Source organism: Telmatherina bonti (genome assembly GCF_933228915.1).
Source record: "Telmatherina bonti genome assembly, chromosome: 6".
NCBI classification, from domain to species: domain Eukaryota; kingdom Metazoa; phylum Chordata; class Actinopteri; order Atheriniformes; family Telmatherinidae; genus Telmatherina; species Telmatherina bonti.
This window is the reverse complement of record NC_136624.1, coordinates 10,394,183-10,412,525: the sequence shown is the minus strand read 5'-3', so window position 1 is coordinate 10,412,525 and position 18,343 is coordinate 10,394,183. Positions and strand designations below refer to the sequence as shown.

Here is an 18,343-nt window from a genome sequence, read left to right as displayed (position 1 = left end):
GTGCAGCAGACTGTTTCTGACGCAGCTTTTTGGCACCACAAACAAGCAGCTTTAATCCTACAGTAGAATAAATTAGCTGAAATCTCGGTTGGTGAGGATCATGGGGGCCACCAGGGTCCAGATGTAAAGGGCCAAACACAACCAGCTGGATGTAATCTTCACCCACACCGTCGGCCACTTCCTGGTTATTGTGTAATCTGCATCCGGGCTGTAGAGATTAAAAGCATAAAACATGTTTTTATTTACAAATATTAGGCCACAGGTGTGAAACATCTGGCCCAGGGACCAAGCCCAAGCCACCACAGGGTCTACTCTGGCCCACAGGATCAGTGAATATCAAAATACCAGAAGACAGTGATATTTTAATAAAAAATGGTCATAATCTCTCATTTGTCCATGTGAGATTTCCTTTTAAAACATGTAAATCTAAAACAGTTCCAAAGTAAGGGGAGAACTTTGTAGGTCTGACTGCAGGTTTCATGACGCGGTCAGTTCAAGTGGTCTGGATTATGTCCATGTTAGATTCATTTATCGGACACGTTTAAAAAACAGCCACTGCTGTGCATAGATAACACACAAAGATACGAGCGCTGACAGTAAAATGCATGAAATAAAAATACGCAACAAGGATTAAGATAACATCAACTGGAGCAGAAATAAATCAAAGCTGTCAATGATCCTGATCAGCTTGTGTTAAAAGCCAGAAACTGGTGATTACTGGTTTTTTACAGACAGCTGTGCTACATGTAACTCAGCATCACCAGGTATAAGTGAGAAGTGGATGAATCCAGTAAAAGTGCTTCAGATACCATCAGCAGGAATGTGCAAAATTATTCTAATCCATTATTATTATATCAAGTATAAATACTTATTATTATTACTAACATATATTAAGTATAAATAATATAAATAAAATATGCCAATAAATGATGTAAACGTTAAACTGGTTAAAAATATCCTCAAAACTGCTGTTTTCCAGATATTTCAGGTTGTTCATACTTTGTAAAAGCAGACCTGATTAAATGTAGAAATCTTGATAATGTATTTATATTTTGTTTCTCTAAATCAAAGGGGGAAAGTGCAGTTTTAGTATTTATAGGTTATTATGCTGTTATTTTACTGATCCAGCCCTCTGGAGAGCAGGTTGTGCTGAAAGTGGAACCTGAATTAAAATGAGTTTGACTCCAGTTTCAGAGTCTGGATGATCACAGACAGGAAGATATTTCAACAACGTTAATTACAGTTGTGCTCATATGTATTCGTCCCCTTTCATTAAAGAAAAGGCTGAATTTACTACAGTCACTCAAACAACTGGAGACTTAAAAAAAGGAACAATAACTAAAAATGAGGCAAAATATAATTTAGTAATATAAGACACTGTTTTTTCATTTAATTGAGTTGAAGAAAGAAAAAAAAACAAAACAAACAAATTGGTCCTGGACAAATTAGAGCACTTTTCTGTTGAACAGTGGGACAAAATACCCGTCAACAGGTGCAGAAGTCTGACTGAGAGGAACAGAAAACACCTGACTGGAGCAGAAACATTAAAGGATTGTTCAACTAAATATTAGTTTATGAGTGATGGAATATGTAATAAATTATCTTATTTGTTTGCTTTTTAAAAAAATATTTATATTGAACCAGAATTAGAAAATAATGTGATGATTTTCATAAATTTTTTATTTATTATTACTTTAGTCAATTTCAGCTTATTTTACAAGCAGCTGTTTTTTCCTTCTTTAATGAAAGGGTATGAATAAATATGAGCACAACTGTATTAATCAGAAGAAAAATGATTCTTTCTGTATCAGACAGCTTATTTAACCCTAAATGATTCAGTGGACCAGCACCATCCTGCTCTTTGAGCAGATCAACAGAAAGTTTCATGAAATTCTGATGAACGTTATTCAGAATAATAACTTCAGCTCCTCATGTGAGAGGAGACGACTGACCTGTACCAGTTAGTCAGGGTCATCATGATGTAGAGCGAAGCCAAGAAGAGCATGAAGTGGAAGAAAGAGTAGCTGTACTGCGCCGTGTCCCGCTCATTGTCCTCCATCCGCCCGGTTCCCAGCGACCCGTCCAACTCATCACTGCTGCCCCCTCCTTCAGCCAGGGTGGCTGAGTCTCTGGAGGCAATGGTCAGCTTGTTGACCTGGCTGGTGTTGGAGGAGCGAATGCTGTGAGCGGAGTAGAGATGCAAACGGTGATCAGAGACGCTGTCTCTGTGACATCAGCTCATTCACAGGCAGCTATTTTACAGCTAGAAAATCAATCTGAAGAAGCCTCAACAAAATGATTTTTTTAGCAAGATAATAATAAAATAAATTAGTTCTGATATTATAACCCAACTCCAAACAAGTCAGAAAAGTCAAATGTAAACATGATATCCAAATTTCATCAACCCGTATTTATTATTATATTGTATTATATTCCCAACAGAACATAAAAACATATCAGAAGTTGAAACTAACACATTTTACTGTTTCACAGAAAATATGAGCTTGTTTTGAATCTGCTTGCTGCAATAAATCTGCAAAAGTTGCAACAGGCGAACTCTCTTCATGAGAAAGTTGCAAATAAATCATTTACAGTTCAGCAAATATTCTGATGAATCATTTTAATTCCACTTCTTTACAAACCAGCTGGAACCAGTTGCAGTAATCACCGCCTGGCTGTAAGCAAACCATTTAGATCATTCCTGCATGGATGATTCTGTTTTAGCTGTAACAAGTTATTTAACCCTAACTGATGCAGTCGGCACCTTTTTTAGACGACTTTGTGGGAAGACACATCCTGTTGTGATGTTAGTTTGTTTCAGAAGGGTCAGATTATTGGCATCAAGCACAGAAAAACATCCAGGGAGATGCCAAAACTCTGAAAACTGGGTGAAGAACTGTACAATGCTCATTAAAAAGAGGAAGAATAGTGGGTCCCCGTTGTCTTTCAGGAAGAATTGTGGTGATAAAATCATCATGATGCTGATTACTTAAATGATTTGGTGAAATCAGATGGTAAGTACAACAGTAGACCTCAGGGATGGTTAATAGTGTATGTTAGTAATAACATATTTACAGACCTCAAAATTGACTAAATAAACAAATTAAATCGTTAAAGAAGATGAAGTTTATGAATTTGTACCTGGAGTAGAGAATGCAAAGGACGAATATGATGAGTCCCACAATGGTCTGGGCGTCCCACCACTGCAGGTATGGAGATGTGAGGATGGGCTCCTCTGTGCCGATTATCACCACCACTGTTTGGTTCTCCATCTCCAGAGGAATAACTGTGGGGGATGCAAACTGCTGCAAGATGGTCAGCAGGTTGGGGTTGCAATTTTGGTCTGAGGATAGGAGAAAAAAAAACAGATGTGCAACGTTTCAGGATCAGTTTGAAGAATATTTCTTGTTTTTCCCGAAATGTCTTCTTTACATTCATTACTGCTGCTCCATGGAAAATACTTCCCCTTATTTTTACATCTCGTATCCAAGCATTTCTTGGATGCCTGCTGCACTGGTGTACCATCATCTCTGTGACTGGTTCCAGTAGCTACAACGTACAATTCTGCATTTTTTCTGCCTGATAGTGTGGAAAAACATGACCAAAGACTGGTCTGAAAGCTAATCTGATGATTTCTCACCCGGTTCATTTGTCATGGCAGACCAGGTGAGGAACATGGTGTACAGGGTGATGAAGGAGGACTGAAGAAGACCTGAACGTGGCTGAGACTCCTGGAGATGCAAAGAAACAAGAGAGTCATAAATGTGTCCTCTGTGAACTTTTACTTCTGGTATCTGCAAGTTTTTTTTTTTTAGTTACCTCTTCATTACAGCTCAAAAGTTGGAAACTGATTTATTTTTTGTGGTCTAAATGAGTCTAATGGGAAATATAGCCAATGAACAGGACATGCCGACGTTGTCAGTAGGAAGTGATGATTTCAGTAGAATTGATGATGTATATGATGTATTGTTTTTTTAAAGAATATTTGTAATATTACAAACAAAACACCCCAGCAGTCATCACATCCCTTTGGTATTTTAGTTTTTATTTTTTCCAGGTTATCTGATGAGATTTCCCTGAAACATCTCCCACATGGTGGATTGGTTTGTTAGTCTTCTTCTGCAGCTCCTCAAGTTATCTTTCCCTCCACTCTCTACAAATCTCTGATTTTGATAGTTTGTCACATGGAAGCCATTCAATTCTTTATTAAATGCATGCAAGTTAGATGAAGTTTTCCTGAAATGTTCACTGTTTTCATTCCTTTCGTTCATTTCATTGGCAGAAAAATCCTTCTTTTGTCTTCCCAGACTGCAGGGGAACTGTCTAAACATGGAGCAACCTTGTTCAGTAACTGTCAGGGTTTGGTGTTTTAAGTTTAGTTGATATATCCTTTTCTTTGTAATGGTTTTTGTTTCTCTCCCCCCCTTCCTCCAGACAGGGTAGCAGCGCTGAGGCGTGTCAGCACACCTGCATGTCATCATTACCTTCAGCTTTTCAGGCAGGGGTGCCCGAATCTCGTCCTGGAGATCTACAATCCTGCAACTCTCATATGCAACCCTTTTCCAACATACCTGAATCTAATGAATGTCTCTTTACCAGGCCTCTGCATGCATGACATGCAGAGGGAGAATTGAGTCATATGATTCAGGTGTGTTTGAGAAGGTTTGCATGTAAAAGTTGCAGGATGGGAACTGGAAAACCGGAGCGGAGCCAACCACCCCTGTACCAGATGGTTGCCGAACTGTTTGGGATGTTTGACCACCCAGTACCTCTGCCTGCTTCCTTAGACCTCTTCAAATTTGACCTTTTTTTTTATCAAACATATGCAAACTGATATTTTTTCCCATTCTCCAAGGTCTAAATAAACTAAATATACCAGTTATTTTTATCTTGGACCTTGGCTATGCTTGCCTCAAGGGCCATATAGTTTTATTGTTGATGTTGTTAAAAAACAATGCAAAATTTGGGATATTATGTCCTTGTTTTCATTGTAGCTTCCCAGATGTTGATGCTATAGCATTGAAAGTTGTACCAAATGAAAGCTAATAAAATGTTCTTGCATATGGTTGTTAACACATTAACACCTGTGTAAATTTTCGCTGGATTCTTAACTGACAATGTGAAATAAAGAGATAAAACATAATCAGTGATGAGATGGGATGTATGTGCATTAAAAGTAATAATTTTGAGATAAAGTTATGTGTCATATGATGTCATCCATAGCATAAAAAATATGAATGTTTGACATTGCTTGTGCATTAAAATTGGTTCAAATTTACACAGGCACTCATAGCTGAGGTCCAAGATCAAAATAACTGGTATATTTAGTTCATTTAGACCTTGGAGAATGGGAAAAATAGCCATTTACATATGTTTGATGAAAACGGTCAAATTTGAAGAGATCTGCTGCTTCCCTCCTCTTTTTGGATTTTCTCATTTTCTTTGTCATTTTACATTTTTTACAATCAAAACTTTTTGACCCCATTTTGATATTTTTCACAGTGTTCTTTCTGTTTCTGCTTTTTGAATCTTGATTCAATCAAAACATGACATTATTTCCTCTTTAATGAAGCTCACTTGAAACAAAAGGTCATATCTGTCTGATATCTGTTATCACAGATCTAAACAGATAAAGAAAGAACACTAGATAAATCTAACACAGGAAAACTAAAAAGCCAAAATCAGCTGGATTCCTGCATGCACAAACACTTTTCCACTGATAAACTTCAGGTAAAGAACTAAAACCTTCTCTGTAAAAAAAAAACAAAAGATTAAATCTGTGGAAAAAGCAGAACTCTGAAAACAGGAGAGTTTGGCTGTAATTATAACTTCAGTACAAAGTCTTTATGTCTCTTGCTGATCTAACGTCTTTCCTCCAAGCTGAAACCCTTCTACGTTTCACAGATCATGTCACCTTGGTGCGTCGTGAGTGTTTGAGGCTCTAGGAGGGATCTTTCCTGTACCTGGACTTTATGCAGCACAGAAACAACTGAGGCCACGATGCAGAACACAATGTTGAAAGTCACAAAGAACTTGTTGATGAAGCACCCGTCAGGCTTGGTGTAGAAGATGAAGAACAGCACCACGGCAGTGAAAGACATCACGTAGTTCAGGATCATCACAACCAGTAAAGCTGAAGACAAAGCAGAAAAGATCAACTCCAGTAGAAGAAAAACATCACATCCTTCAAGCTGGCATCATGACATCATTCATATATTCAGGAAGGGGTGTCCGAAGTCGGTCCCGAAGACCCACTGTCCTGCAGGTTTTCTATGTATCCCTGCTCCAACACAACTGACTCAAATGAAATGGCTCCAACAGCGAATGAAGTCCGGCACAGCGACTCATTGATTTGGGTCAGGTGTGTTGAGAAGGGATACATGGAAACCTCTGGGATTGTGGCCCCCGAGGACCCGAGCCGGACACCTGCATATTCAGGTTTTATTATGTGAACATGTGAGAGGTACAGGACGGCCATGTGAAAAAGAAAAGTCACATCAATGTTTCCTTTTCTAAAATAAAAACATAAAATCAGAACCTGATCGAATTTTAAAATGAGATACATAAAAACACATCAGACAAACTGCAGCATGACTTTTTACATGGAGTCATTACTCGTTTGAGAAAAGCCAAAGAGCAGAGGGAAAAACGCACGTCCATCCAGTGATTCAAGCAAAAGTTAAGATCTGCTGGTTTTATTCAACCATTCTCAATTGTTTGTGGAAGGATTTCAACTCAATCTCATTTACCATGATGCTTTTATTCAATACTTCTTGTGCATATTTATGCACAGATTTCATAAAGTCCCACCACTGAAGGCAAACTGGATCCAAATCTGGGCTTTGAACCATTGCTTCTTGTTGATGTTCTCCGTTCTCAGACATTCTGGTTCACACTAGTCAGTGTGCTTGAGAATTTAGCAGATGTTTTTGATCCAAAATAAGTTGCAAGTGTGAAGGGAAATGTGAGGTTTATTGTCCCTCCAAACATACTTCCACATATAAACTTGTGATACTGGGAATCGAACTAAAAATCTTTGGAAAGCCAACCGATCGAATTGTGATCCATTTCCACCCAATACAAAGGTCTAGAGTTAGCTCACACGCTGCCACCCCCTCCTACACTCTCAAAAATAGAGGTACAAGATAAGGACATTTCTGTACCTATAGGTACATTTGAAAGAAATGTTCTCTCAAAAGTACAATACTGGTCTTTAAGAGACCAGAAGCACACCTTCAGAGTATGAAAAAGGGTTCAAAGTGACATAAAGTACACATTTGTACCATTTCGACCATAAGGGAACCTGCAGCATTGAAAAATGTAATGTTAATGGCTGTAATGTTACAAAGTAGAGCAGAGTTGAGTGATGACAGTAGTACTACTTAACAGTCATTTACTACACCAGACAATGAAGGTCAGATGCTGCAAACTAAGTGTATGTCTGGTCAGTATTTTGAGTTTTTGAAGATTATTTCTAGATTAAAGATAAGATAATATTGCTAAGTTGCATGGACCAGGCCTAATCCTGTGAAAACATAAAAAAAACATAACTTGATAAGGTGAGGTTGAACTTGATAAGGTACAAAAATAGACCAGAACTGAAGGGTACAGAAATGTCTCTCAAAAGAGTACACCCCCAGCGACAAGCATTTGTACCTTTTTAGTTACAAGCTGGTACCTCTATTTTTGAGTGTGTAGGACCACCATAGCTCTGGCATACTGGTAAACTCACATCAAAAGAGGAGAGAAGAATACTGGGGAATACTTTTGTTCATGTAACCTTTTCTTTGTATGTCGACAAGCAGCTCAGAGTTTTACAATGTGGTGACAACCAGCTTCATCTCCAGGTCTTGGCTGATAGACGGTGTGCATATTTTCCAGGTTCACACATTGTGTTTAAAGAATTCTGCAATAAACTCGGCTAACAGGGGTCAACATGTACTGTAGTTAACAGTTAATAACACAACGAGTTAAAAACACAATGGTTTCAGTCACAGAGCCTTCTGTCTTATCATTCTTCTGTTCTCTCTCCAGTGTCGCAGGGTACTTTCAGGTGGACTCCAACGTTAACAGCTGGTTGAGAGGCTGTTGCTAGGCAACGGGGATAGCTTTCCAATGCAGCATGGACCATCATGTCACTGACTGGAACCCTATGGAAACAATCAGGGTGTGTTGTTTTCTCTTTCAGTTTGTCTCTTTGAAGGGGTCGCCACAGTGAATCACTCGGGTGTATTGGCACGTTTTTTATGCCGGATGCTGTTCCTGACGCAACCCTCTGCATTTATCCGGGCTTGGTACCGGCCCTCAGAGAACAAACCTCCTCGGGGCTGCAGCAGGACTCAAACCACCGACTATCAGGCCACAAGACAGGCGGCTCCACCACCTGAGCCGCTGTCACCCCCAGAAACAATGAGTAAAATCAGCAGTGTTGATACAAGACTCAAAAAGTCGACTTTAACACCAAGTCAGTGAACATATGGTCCTGCTGTGTTAAAGTTACACGGAAGAAAGTTTAAACTTTCAGTCAGTTTAGCTTTTAAAATAGTTGGTTTGACTTCTAGAGGAAAACTTGATAAAAACTTACTATTGTTAATAAACCTTTACTCTATAAGCTTATTTACACCCACAGCTTTATTTTAATAAAGTTAATATTTTTATATTTTATATAAATGTTTTTATATTTTATATTTCAATAAAGTTATTTTAATAAAGTATTTGTCATTTTTATTTTCATTTTAAAAATACACCAAATCTTTATGCTTTTCAGATTTAACTCTTATTTTGTTTATTTACTCCCCATAAAGATCTCTGTAACTCTATCAATTAGATTACTTCAGTGTTGATTTTAAACCCATTCTTAAAAAAGTTACTCATATATTTACTTTGCATCCTGCTGATTTCAGTAGAATACTTTTTTTTTTAGCATACCCCAGAGCTAAAGAATATTTGCTGTGATTTTCTAATGAAATATGGAAACTAGTACTTTCAAAACAAAAGAAAAAAAACAACAACAATATTATTAACGAAACTCTACATCAAATGGCTTTAAAAAAGTTTCCACAAAGCTGAGAAAGTATTTCTAGCTCGACAAATGCAGGGAAAAAAACAAATAAACTGCACTTATAAGACAGTGTCTTTACAAAAAAAACCCATTTATACAGCTAAATAAAATAAAATGTCAAGTTCACACTAATCAAGGCCGTTTTTTACCTATGTACTTTGTCTTTGTTTGTTTGTTTACTCTCATCATGCATTTTGGCTTATTTTCTGTAAAATGCATAATAAAGTCATGTAATCTGTCATGTGGTGCTGCTCAGCCCAGGATGTAATAACCTCTGTTGTTCCTGATTAAAGGACTTTTTTTTAAATCATAAAACCTCACAGTTTAATATAAAAACGTACTTTTCCTCTGATGACTCCAACTTAAACCCAGCGCCAGTCACTCACCTGCATACCAGCCTCTGGAGTTGTTGTTTTCCATCTTCTCCACCCAGGACTCATTCCAGGAGTGAGCAAAGTCCACCAGTAGCACCAGCTGGATCAGAATGAAAAAGAAAGCTCCACAGGAGCCTATGACAAACCAGGCTGTGACAACACGGGCACAGAAAATTAATCTTTGTCAGACATATGCATGTATAAATTCAGCAGAAAAAGTCAGTAAATGAGTGTTTTGGTCGTAAATCTGACCCTGTCGGACAGTCTGTTTATTTCCTTTTTAAATGGAACCACGTGTGGAAGGAAACGTATTTGTGGGATGAGCAGCAGGTTTGGAATTGTAGGTTTTCCAGTTCATTGATAACAGATCAATCTGCTGTTGACTGGTTTGGATCTTTGGGGGATGACAATCAGATACCTGATCAAGGACCCTGCTAGAGATAAAACATGATGCTGACTTCTGCACGGATAGGGGAACAGCTTCTGGTAAAGGCAGGGTGATGGTGTGGTGGAAATTATACACATAGCATAGTTTTAATGTGTTACTCCTTCATTAAAGTTCTTTATGTAGTACAATATATATATTCTGTATAGTTTAGAGGAGTCCAGATGGCTTGCTTTATAGTAGGTTCATGCATAAAACTGAATGTTCTGTTCAAGGCCTGATTCAGCTTCGACTGTTGCTATCTTAAAGTTGTTTTGACCAGTGCTGCCAGGCAAGGGTTATTTGTGTATGCTTAAAGAATGCTGTAACACCCTGAGCGGGGCAGAGCTCTCGCTTGCAACAACTGTGCATTGTCAATAAACTGGACACAACACAGTTGATTTCTAGATTTATTTTTCATCAGATAAATTCCACGACAGTGGTGTGAGGCAGCATCTCCCTCACTGGAAAAACAAGGCTTGTCCTCACTGGAGGAAATGTGGAGATTCTGCAACAACGGGTGAGCCCACATCTCCCCAGTCAGGGGCTTAACTCTGAGTGGGGTTTATTAGAGACCACCACCAGAGGATGAACACTAGCTGTCATGGTTTGGACTTTTATGTGTCTTTAGTTCTGGTCTCTTGTTTTACTTTTGTAGTTTTTCTTTTTTATTTCCCTCATCTCTGGTTTCCTGTTTCGTTTCCCATTCATTTAGTTCACCTGGATTCTATCAGTTGATTCATTACCCCTGTGTCTTATTTCGTTTCCCTGTATTTATGGTTTCTGTTCCCACTGCTGGCTCATTGTGTTGGTTTATCTTTACTTGCCTGTTTTTATCTCTGTTCTGTTTTCTGTTTAGTTTAGTTCAGTTTAAGGATTAAAACCTGTTCCCGCAGCTCGTCTGCCTCTTGCCATTCTGTCTCTGCGTTTGGGTCCACACCTCCACCGCACCGTGACACTAGTGGGATCCTCTTATGCTGCTGTTGGTACCAGAGTGACCAACACAACCAGTCTGACTGACTGAAGACAGATGCTGGTTGAAGAATAGGATGCCATGTCACAATCTGCCCTGCCCCCCCCCACCACACACCTCTCATCAGTTTACCTGCCTTCACCTGCTGCTGTCACCTCTTCCGCATCTCCAGTTAAGTCAGTATATATGCAGCTTCACACCACTCAGTCTTTGCCTCAACGCCTGACCTTCCAGCACTTATTTCCAGACTGCTTTTCTGTTCTTGACCTGACCTGCCTCTGACCAGCTCACAGGAGATCTGAGTTCGTCTCCAGCGGTGAGCACCCAGCAGCAAGTTCTGGCCTGCTGAATGAACACTGTTTACCTGCCAGTATCATTTTTACCTGCCAGTATCATTTTTACCTGCCAGTATCATTTTTACCTGCCAGTATCATTTTAACCTGCCAGTATCATTTTAACCTGCCAGTATCATTTTTACCTGCCAGTATCATTTTAACCTGCCAGTATCATTTTTACCTGCCAGTATCATTTTAACCTGCCAGTATCATTTTAACCTGCCAGTATCATTTTTACCTGCCAGTATCATTTTTACCTGCCAATATCATTTTTACCTGCCAGTATCATTTTAACCTGCCAGTATCATTTTAACCTGCCAGTATCATTTTAACCTGCCAGTATTATTTTTAACTGCCAGTATCATTTTAACCTGCCAGTATCATTTTAACCTGCCAGTATTATTTTTAACTGCCAGTATCATTTTAACCTGCCAGTATCATTTTTACCTGCCAGTATCATTTTAACCTGCCAGTATCATTTTAACCTGCCAGTATCATTTTAACCTGCCAATATCATTTTTACCTGCCAGTATCATTTTAACCTGCCAGTATCATTTTTACCTGCCAGTATCATTTTAACCTGCCAGTATCATTTTAACCTGCCAGTATTATTTTTAACTGCCAGTATCATTTTAACCTGCCAGTATCATTTTTACCTGCCAGTATCATTTTAACCTGCCAGTATCATTTTTACCTACCAGTATCATTTTTACCTGCCAATATCATTTTAACCTGCCAGTATCATTTTAACCTGCCAGTATCATTTTTACCTGCCAGTATTATTTTAACCTGCCAGTATCATTTTTACCTGCCAGTATCATTTTTACCTGCCAATATCATTTTTACCTGCCAGTATAATTTTTACCTGCCAGAATCATTTTAACCTGCCAGTATCATTTTTACCTGCCAGTATCATTTTAGCCTGCCAGTATCATTTTTACCTGCCAGAATCATTTTAACCTGCCAGTATCATTTTTACCTGCCAGTATCATTTTAACCTGCCAGTATCATTTTTACCTGCCAGTATCATTTTAACCTGCCAGTATCATTTTTACCTGCCAGAATCATTTTAACCTGCCAGTATCATTTTTACCTGCCAGTATCATTTTAGCCTGCCAGTATCATTTTTACCTGCCAGAATCATTTTAACCTGCCAGTATCATTTTTACCTGCCAGTATCATTTTAACCTGCCAGTATCATTTTTACCTGCCAGTATCATTTTAACCTGCCAGTATCATTTTTACCTGCCAGAATCATTTTAACCTGCCAGTATCATTTTTACCTGCCAGTATCATTTTAGCCTGCCAGTATCATTTTTACCTGCCAGAATCATTTTTACCTGCCAATATCATTTTTACCTGCCAGTATAATTTTTACCTGCCAGAATCATTTTAACCTGCCAGTATCATTTTTACCTGCCAGTATCATTTTAGCCTGCCAGTATCATTTTTACCTGCCAGAATCATTTTAACCTGCCAGTATCATTTTTACCTGCCAGTATCATTTTAACCTGCCAGTATCATTTTTACCTGCCAGTATCATTTTAACCTGCCAGTATCATTTTTACCTGCCAGAATCATTTTAACCTGCCAGTATCATTTTTACCTGCCAGTATCATTTTAGCCTGCCAGTATCATTTTTACCTGCCAGAATCATTTTAACCTGCCAGTATCATTTTTACCTGCCAGTATCATTTTAACCTGCCAGTATCATTTTTACCTGCCAGTATCATTTTAACCTGCCAGTATCATTTTTACCTGCCAGAATCATTTTAACCTGCCAGTATCATTTTTACCTGCCAGTATCATTTTAACCTGCCAGTATCATTTTTACCTGCCAGAATCATTTTAACCTGCCAGTATCATTTTAACCTGCCAGTATCATTTTAACCTGCCAGTATCATTTTAACCTGCCAATATCATTTTTACCTGCCAGTATCATTTTTACCTGCCACTATAATTTTTACCTGCCAATATCATTTTTACCTGCCAGTATCATTTTTACCTGCCAGTATCATTTTAACCTGCCAGTATCATTTTTACCTGCCAGAATCATTTTAACCTGCCAGTATCATTTTAACCTGCCAGTATCATTTTTACCTGCCAGTATCATTTTAACCTGCCAGTATCATTTTTACCTGCCAGTATCATTTTAACCTGCCAGTATCATTTTTACCTGCCAGTATCATTTTTACCTGCCAGTATCATTTTAACCTGCCAGTATCATTTTTACCTGCCAGTATCATTTTTACCTGCCAGTATCATTTTTACCTGCCAGTATCATTTTAACCTGCCAGTATCATTTTTACCTGCCAGTATCATTTTAACCTGCCAGTACCATTTTTACCTGCCAGTATCATTTTAACCTGCCAGTATCATTTTAACCTGCCAGTATCATTTTTACCTGCCAGTATCATTTTTACCTGCCAGTATCATTTTAACCTGCCAGTACCATTTTTACCTGCCAGTATCATTTTAACCTGCCAGTATCATTTTTACCTGCCAGTATCATTTTAACCTGCCAGTACCATTTTTACCTGCCAGTATCATTTGTGCTGGTATTACATGCCATCCTAGTGTGGGACCAAGCTGGTGACCAGTAACTGGAGGCGGCACCAGGCTGTTATGGCTGTGGATGGATCTTTCACACGATACTGAGGCTACTACAGGTCATGATGGACTCTTTTCTCATCTCAGGCCATTTTTTTCTCCCATTTTCTGGCCCCCATCATATTTCCTAAATAGATTTTTTTTTTTTTTACTTTAAAATGTCAACAAAAATCTTTCTTAAAGGTCACCACAGGAGACACATTTCTGAGCCTTTCAGGTCTGAGAGGTGAGATAAATAAATGAATACATAAAAAAATATTCTCCCAAAACCACTATAGAAACAAATTAACTTTTGCCGAAATCACTCAACAAACTTCACTCCTGATCCAAATTTCCCAATTAGTAAAACAAATTAACCCTTTCCCTGAGACCCTGAATCAGACTAAGCAGTTAGGATAATAAATGAATGAATGAATGTCACCAGTTTTTTACAAAAGAAAAACAAAACTTAAAATGAGTTGTTTTTCATTGGAACAAGTTGACATGATGAAGTTGGTGATTGTTTTTAATCCAAAACAAAAGTGTACACAAAGAAAAGAAAAATCTCTGTAAATATTTTTTTTCCCATCAAACCAGCAGCTTCATGTGATCAAACAGGCATTCAAAAGGGTTAAAAAATAATAATTAGAATAATTAGATATGTGGTTGTGAAGATGACTGGAAGATTGGAGGAAAAGAAGAGGAAGAAACATGAATCTGTAATGTTTTGTTGCATATTTTGGGAATAAACTTTTTGTCCCCCAACAAATCAGATGGGTGTCAAATTAAAGCGAACCACAATAATGAATAATATAATACGTCTTGTTATTTCCCACTTCAGACATCCAACGTAATATTCAACATCAAACAGGAGTCGACAGCAGAATTGTTACAATAAACAAACACTCATTAACTGACTTTTTGTTGCAAGTTAAAGTGTGTAACATAAGCCATGTAACCAAGCGTTTAGTGTAAAACTCGTACCATGGGTGAAAGGCTCATCTGGAATAGAAAAGGCACCAAACATAACGGCCACCAATGCCACAAACTTCAAACACCAAAATCTGTAAACAAACAGTTTTCATCACGAATCAGTTCAGATGGACACAGACGTTGTGATTCATGGTGAAGTCATATAAAAAATATAAAGTCTCTTTTTGGTTTCTGAGGTGAATGTAATGTGTTAGCTGTTGTGGAAAATGTTGACATGTTGTAGGTGCAGTCCTCACCCGTTGTGGACTGCAGCGCGGGGGTCGCTGCTCGTCTTGATGTTAACGGTAAGGATGGAAAACCCCAGGAACCACAGACTCATGCCGAAGCAGACACGGTACACTGCCTTGTAGCCCACAAACATTTCACAGTTGAAATGAAAGTGAAGGCCTGGAATAGAGGAACCTGCTCCATCCTCACAGAGACCTGGGATCTACAAGAAATCAGAGTTTAAAAGGGGTGCTATTATGGTATTTTAAGTTTTCTGAGCTTTCTACAGTGTTACAGTGTTGAATCCTCATCAGACATGTGAACGGCACCGTTTTTTATCACCTAAGCGCATGTTTGAGTTTGAGTTCCAGCACTTGCTCCGTTCGGTTTCCATGGCGACGAAAAACGCGTCGTTTTAGAGAGTTTTTTCTACTTGGAAATCCTTGTGACGTCCCGGGGGATAAGGTTCGGTGATTGGTTACCTTCTACTGGTTAACAAGGGCATGTACAAATACATCAGGCAGGTGGAAAACGTGGGATAAAGTTATTTCCAACGATGGCTGGTGAGTTTACCAAAGAGAGACATCCTGCTGCATTCGTTGCTGTGGGTTGCTGTTTTCCACTTCGTTTTCAGGGTCTGATTCAGGTTCCAACATGTAGGGCTGTATGCTATGTGTTGACATTGTATTTTGTTTTTTTTATTGAGTTCATATTAGCCTAATCCTTCTGTTTATGAGATGTTACAATGACGGCGAAAGCAGGTGCGGTGTGCGCTCCCGATGTAGTGCAGTGGCGGGAGGCGGGGCTTAATGCGGAAGAGTCTCAATCCACTCGTTTTGCCCGCAGGCTGATCTGACAGCCTACGGAGAGGGTCGGTCGGAAGTAAATAAAGCGATTTGTGACAATAACTCGATCAATCCCAGCCCTTCTGGTCTCAGAAATAAAAATAAATTAGCCTGAAATGCACATAATAGTTCCACTTTAACCTTTTAAAGGAGGTTCTGAGATGTTAAAAACAGAGTTTCATGTGACTTTCTGACCGAGCTGTATTCAGCTCATCTTCTTAACAGAGAAATTATGATGTTGGAAATGAATATAGAACAGTTATTCATCCATTCATCCATCCATCCATCCGAGGTGGAGATCAGGTGGGGTGTCTATGTAGCCTCTGTGTCTCCTCAGGACCTAAGTTTCCCTGGACATGACCCATGGACCCAACTTTGGGAGATGGGCGTTTGTAGATCAAGCAAGGGGCTGTTGTGGAAATTTTATGTTCTGACTTACATTTTCATATTTCATCTATGGGCTTTCTAAAAAAGGTCATGATGAACTTAAGCTTAGTTACAGTGTCTGCTTATTCCCCTTTACACACATAACAATGTGTAGAGATCTGACATGTCTGCATTCAGACATCTGGGATCTGATTAGTTAGAACACTCTCTCCCTTGAAGAGGGTTACTTGCTCATTTCATGTTCAGTTTAACTTTACATTGTTAAACATGAACAAATAGGCACAGATAGAAGATTAAATCTTATATATTCTGCCCCATAACCCCGTGGGTTACAGCTGATAACAGACATAGTTTAGAATAACGTAGATTCAGGGCTGACAATTGACGCCCTTATGTGAGGGTAAAAGGATGGTTCTCAGAGCATTCCAGACTTCTGCCCCCTCGGACCTCTGGACTGTCTCTCCAAATTGTAATTTGTATTATTTTGTTCTTTCTTATTTTGTATTCAATAAACTTTAATCTTTTCCACTTCAGAACCAGCCTCCTCGTCATTGACTGACTTTTTTCCACAACAGGGCAAATGAACATCCCGGGATCACTGTGGATAATAAGGCAAGGGGGGTTGAAGGCCCAGGATCCCCAGAAGGAACTTTAAGAGGTGCTGTAGTGGTTACAGATTTGATGTTTCCTCCTGTATGTAGAAAAAAGAAGCTGTGAAAGGTTATTCATAATCCCACTGAAACGGTAAATGTTGTTCTTTTTCCTATTTGCTCCTTTATTTAACCAGATAAAACCTCAATCACTGTGATAGACTGGCGAGCTGTCCAGGGTGTACCCCGCCTTTCACCTAAAGACTGCTGGGATAGGCTCCAGCTTCCTCGCAACCCTTCATCGGATTAAGCAGTTAGGATGATGAATGAATGAATGAATGAATAAAAATCTTAATGAGATTATAAATCCCTTTGCTGAGGGTGATCTGGCCAAAAAGGCAGGACGGTGAAAATTCTATGAAATAACACAGAACAGACGTCAAACATCAAACACAAGTAAAACTGAGAAACCAACATTACATGAAACCCAGCATGAGATGAATTCGTCACACTGACGAGCAAGACTTATTCTTTTCACCCTTCTAGTTCATTTCAAATCAGTTTATTTAAGTAATTCCAAGTTAAAGATAAAAGATTTTATCTAAAGTTCCGCTCTGGATCTGGGGTCCGCCATCTGTAGACGAGAAGGCCTGACGGTATTTCCTTCTACAAAGCACCAATTAATGATGAAAGCCATGTCAGAGATCACAGAGAAATGAAAGAAAGTGAACTAATACCCTCTTGAGTTGCTGATCCACACCGGGCGACAGCATGATACAGGCGATGATGGTACCCAGCAGTAAGACTGTGGCATAGATGATCCTGGTCACTGAGAAGTTTCTGGTGCTGGAACAGCAGCTACAAAGCAGGCAGGTCGTGCTGCTCCACAGGGACGGCATCTGAGGGGAAAAAACAAAAACACATGAAGTTTCAGAGGATTTAAACTTTAGTGACAAAGAAATCTAAACGTCAAGTTTATTCTGGAAACTGTTCAAGCGAAGGGAAACGAAAAAAAGGTTTTGTTATTCTCATTAAAACCATCAAGATCAGATAAGATAAACTTTATTTATAAAGCGCTTTTCATCGACACAAGGTCACAAAGTGCTTCACAACAATCAAGCATAAAAAACTGCAACGTGTGGAAAAAATAAATAAATAAAAACTGTATAAATACTAGGGGTGTGACGATATGCTTTTGTCCCGATTCGATTCTGATTTTTTTGGGTGACGATTCGATTTAAATTGCGATTCTCACAATTCTCCAATATTGCTGTGTTTTGTAGATTAAAAACAAAAACAAATTTATAAAACTTTTTTTTTTGCTCGTCATTTTTCTTGATTTCAAAGAGGAAAAAACAACACAGTAGCCAGACCATCATTCTGCTGCTATAATGCCCAAGAACACAAGTAAAAAGTTCAATAAAAACTGTAAAAATGACAAAAATTTTACAGTGCATTAATTTTTTTTATTAATTTTATTTTTTTTTTAATCGATTTGATTTTAAAATTGTGAAGAAAAAAAATCCCGATTTCCCTAATAAATACACAGCAGTGTCACTGAGTCT

General features: G+C 38.6%; 1 protein-coding gene across 1 annotated transcript; it reads right to left on the bottom strand.

Moving 5' to 3' along the window:
- Positions 1-72: 72 nt before the first annotated feature.
- serinc3 (serine incorporator 3) lies at positions 73-17,677 on the bottom strand (the record flags this gene model as incomplete). Its single annotated transcript, XM_079241951.1, has 9 exons — positions 73-208; positions 1,953-2,180; positions 3,142-3,343; positions 3,641-3,731; positions 5,964-6,133; positions 9,448-9,585; positions 14,741-14,820; positions 14,986-15,179; positions 17,516-17,677. 9 exons carry the CDS (start codon positions 17,675-17,677, stop codon positions 73-75), a joined length of 1,401 nt encoding a protein of 466 aa, XP_079098077.1.
- Positions 17,678-18,343: the final 666 nt, after the last annotated feature.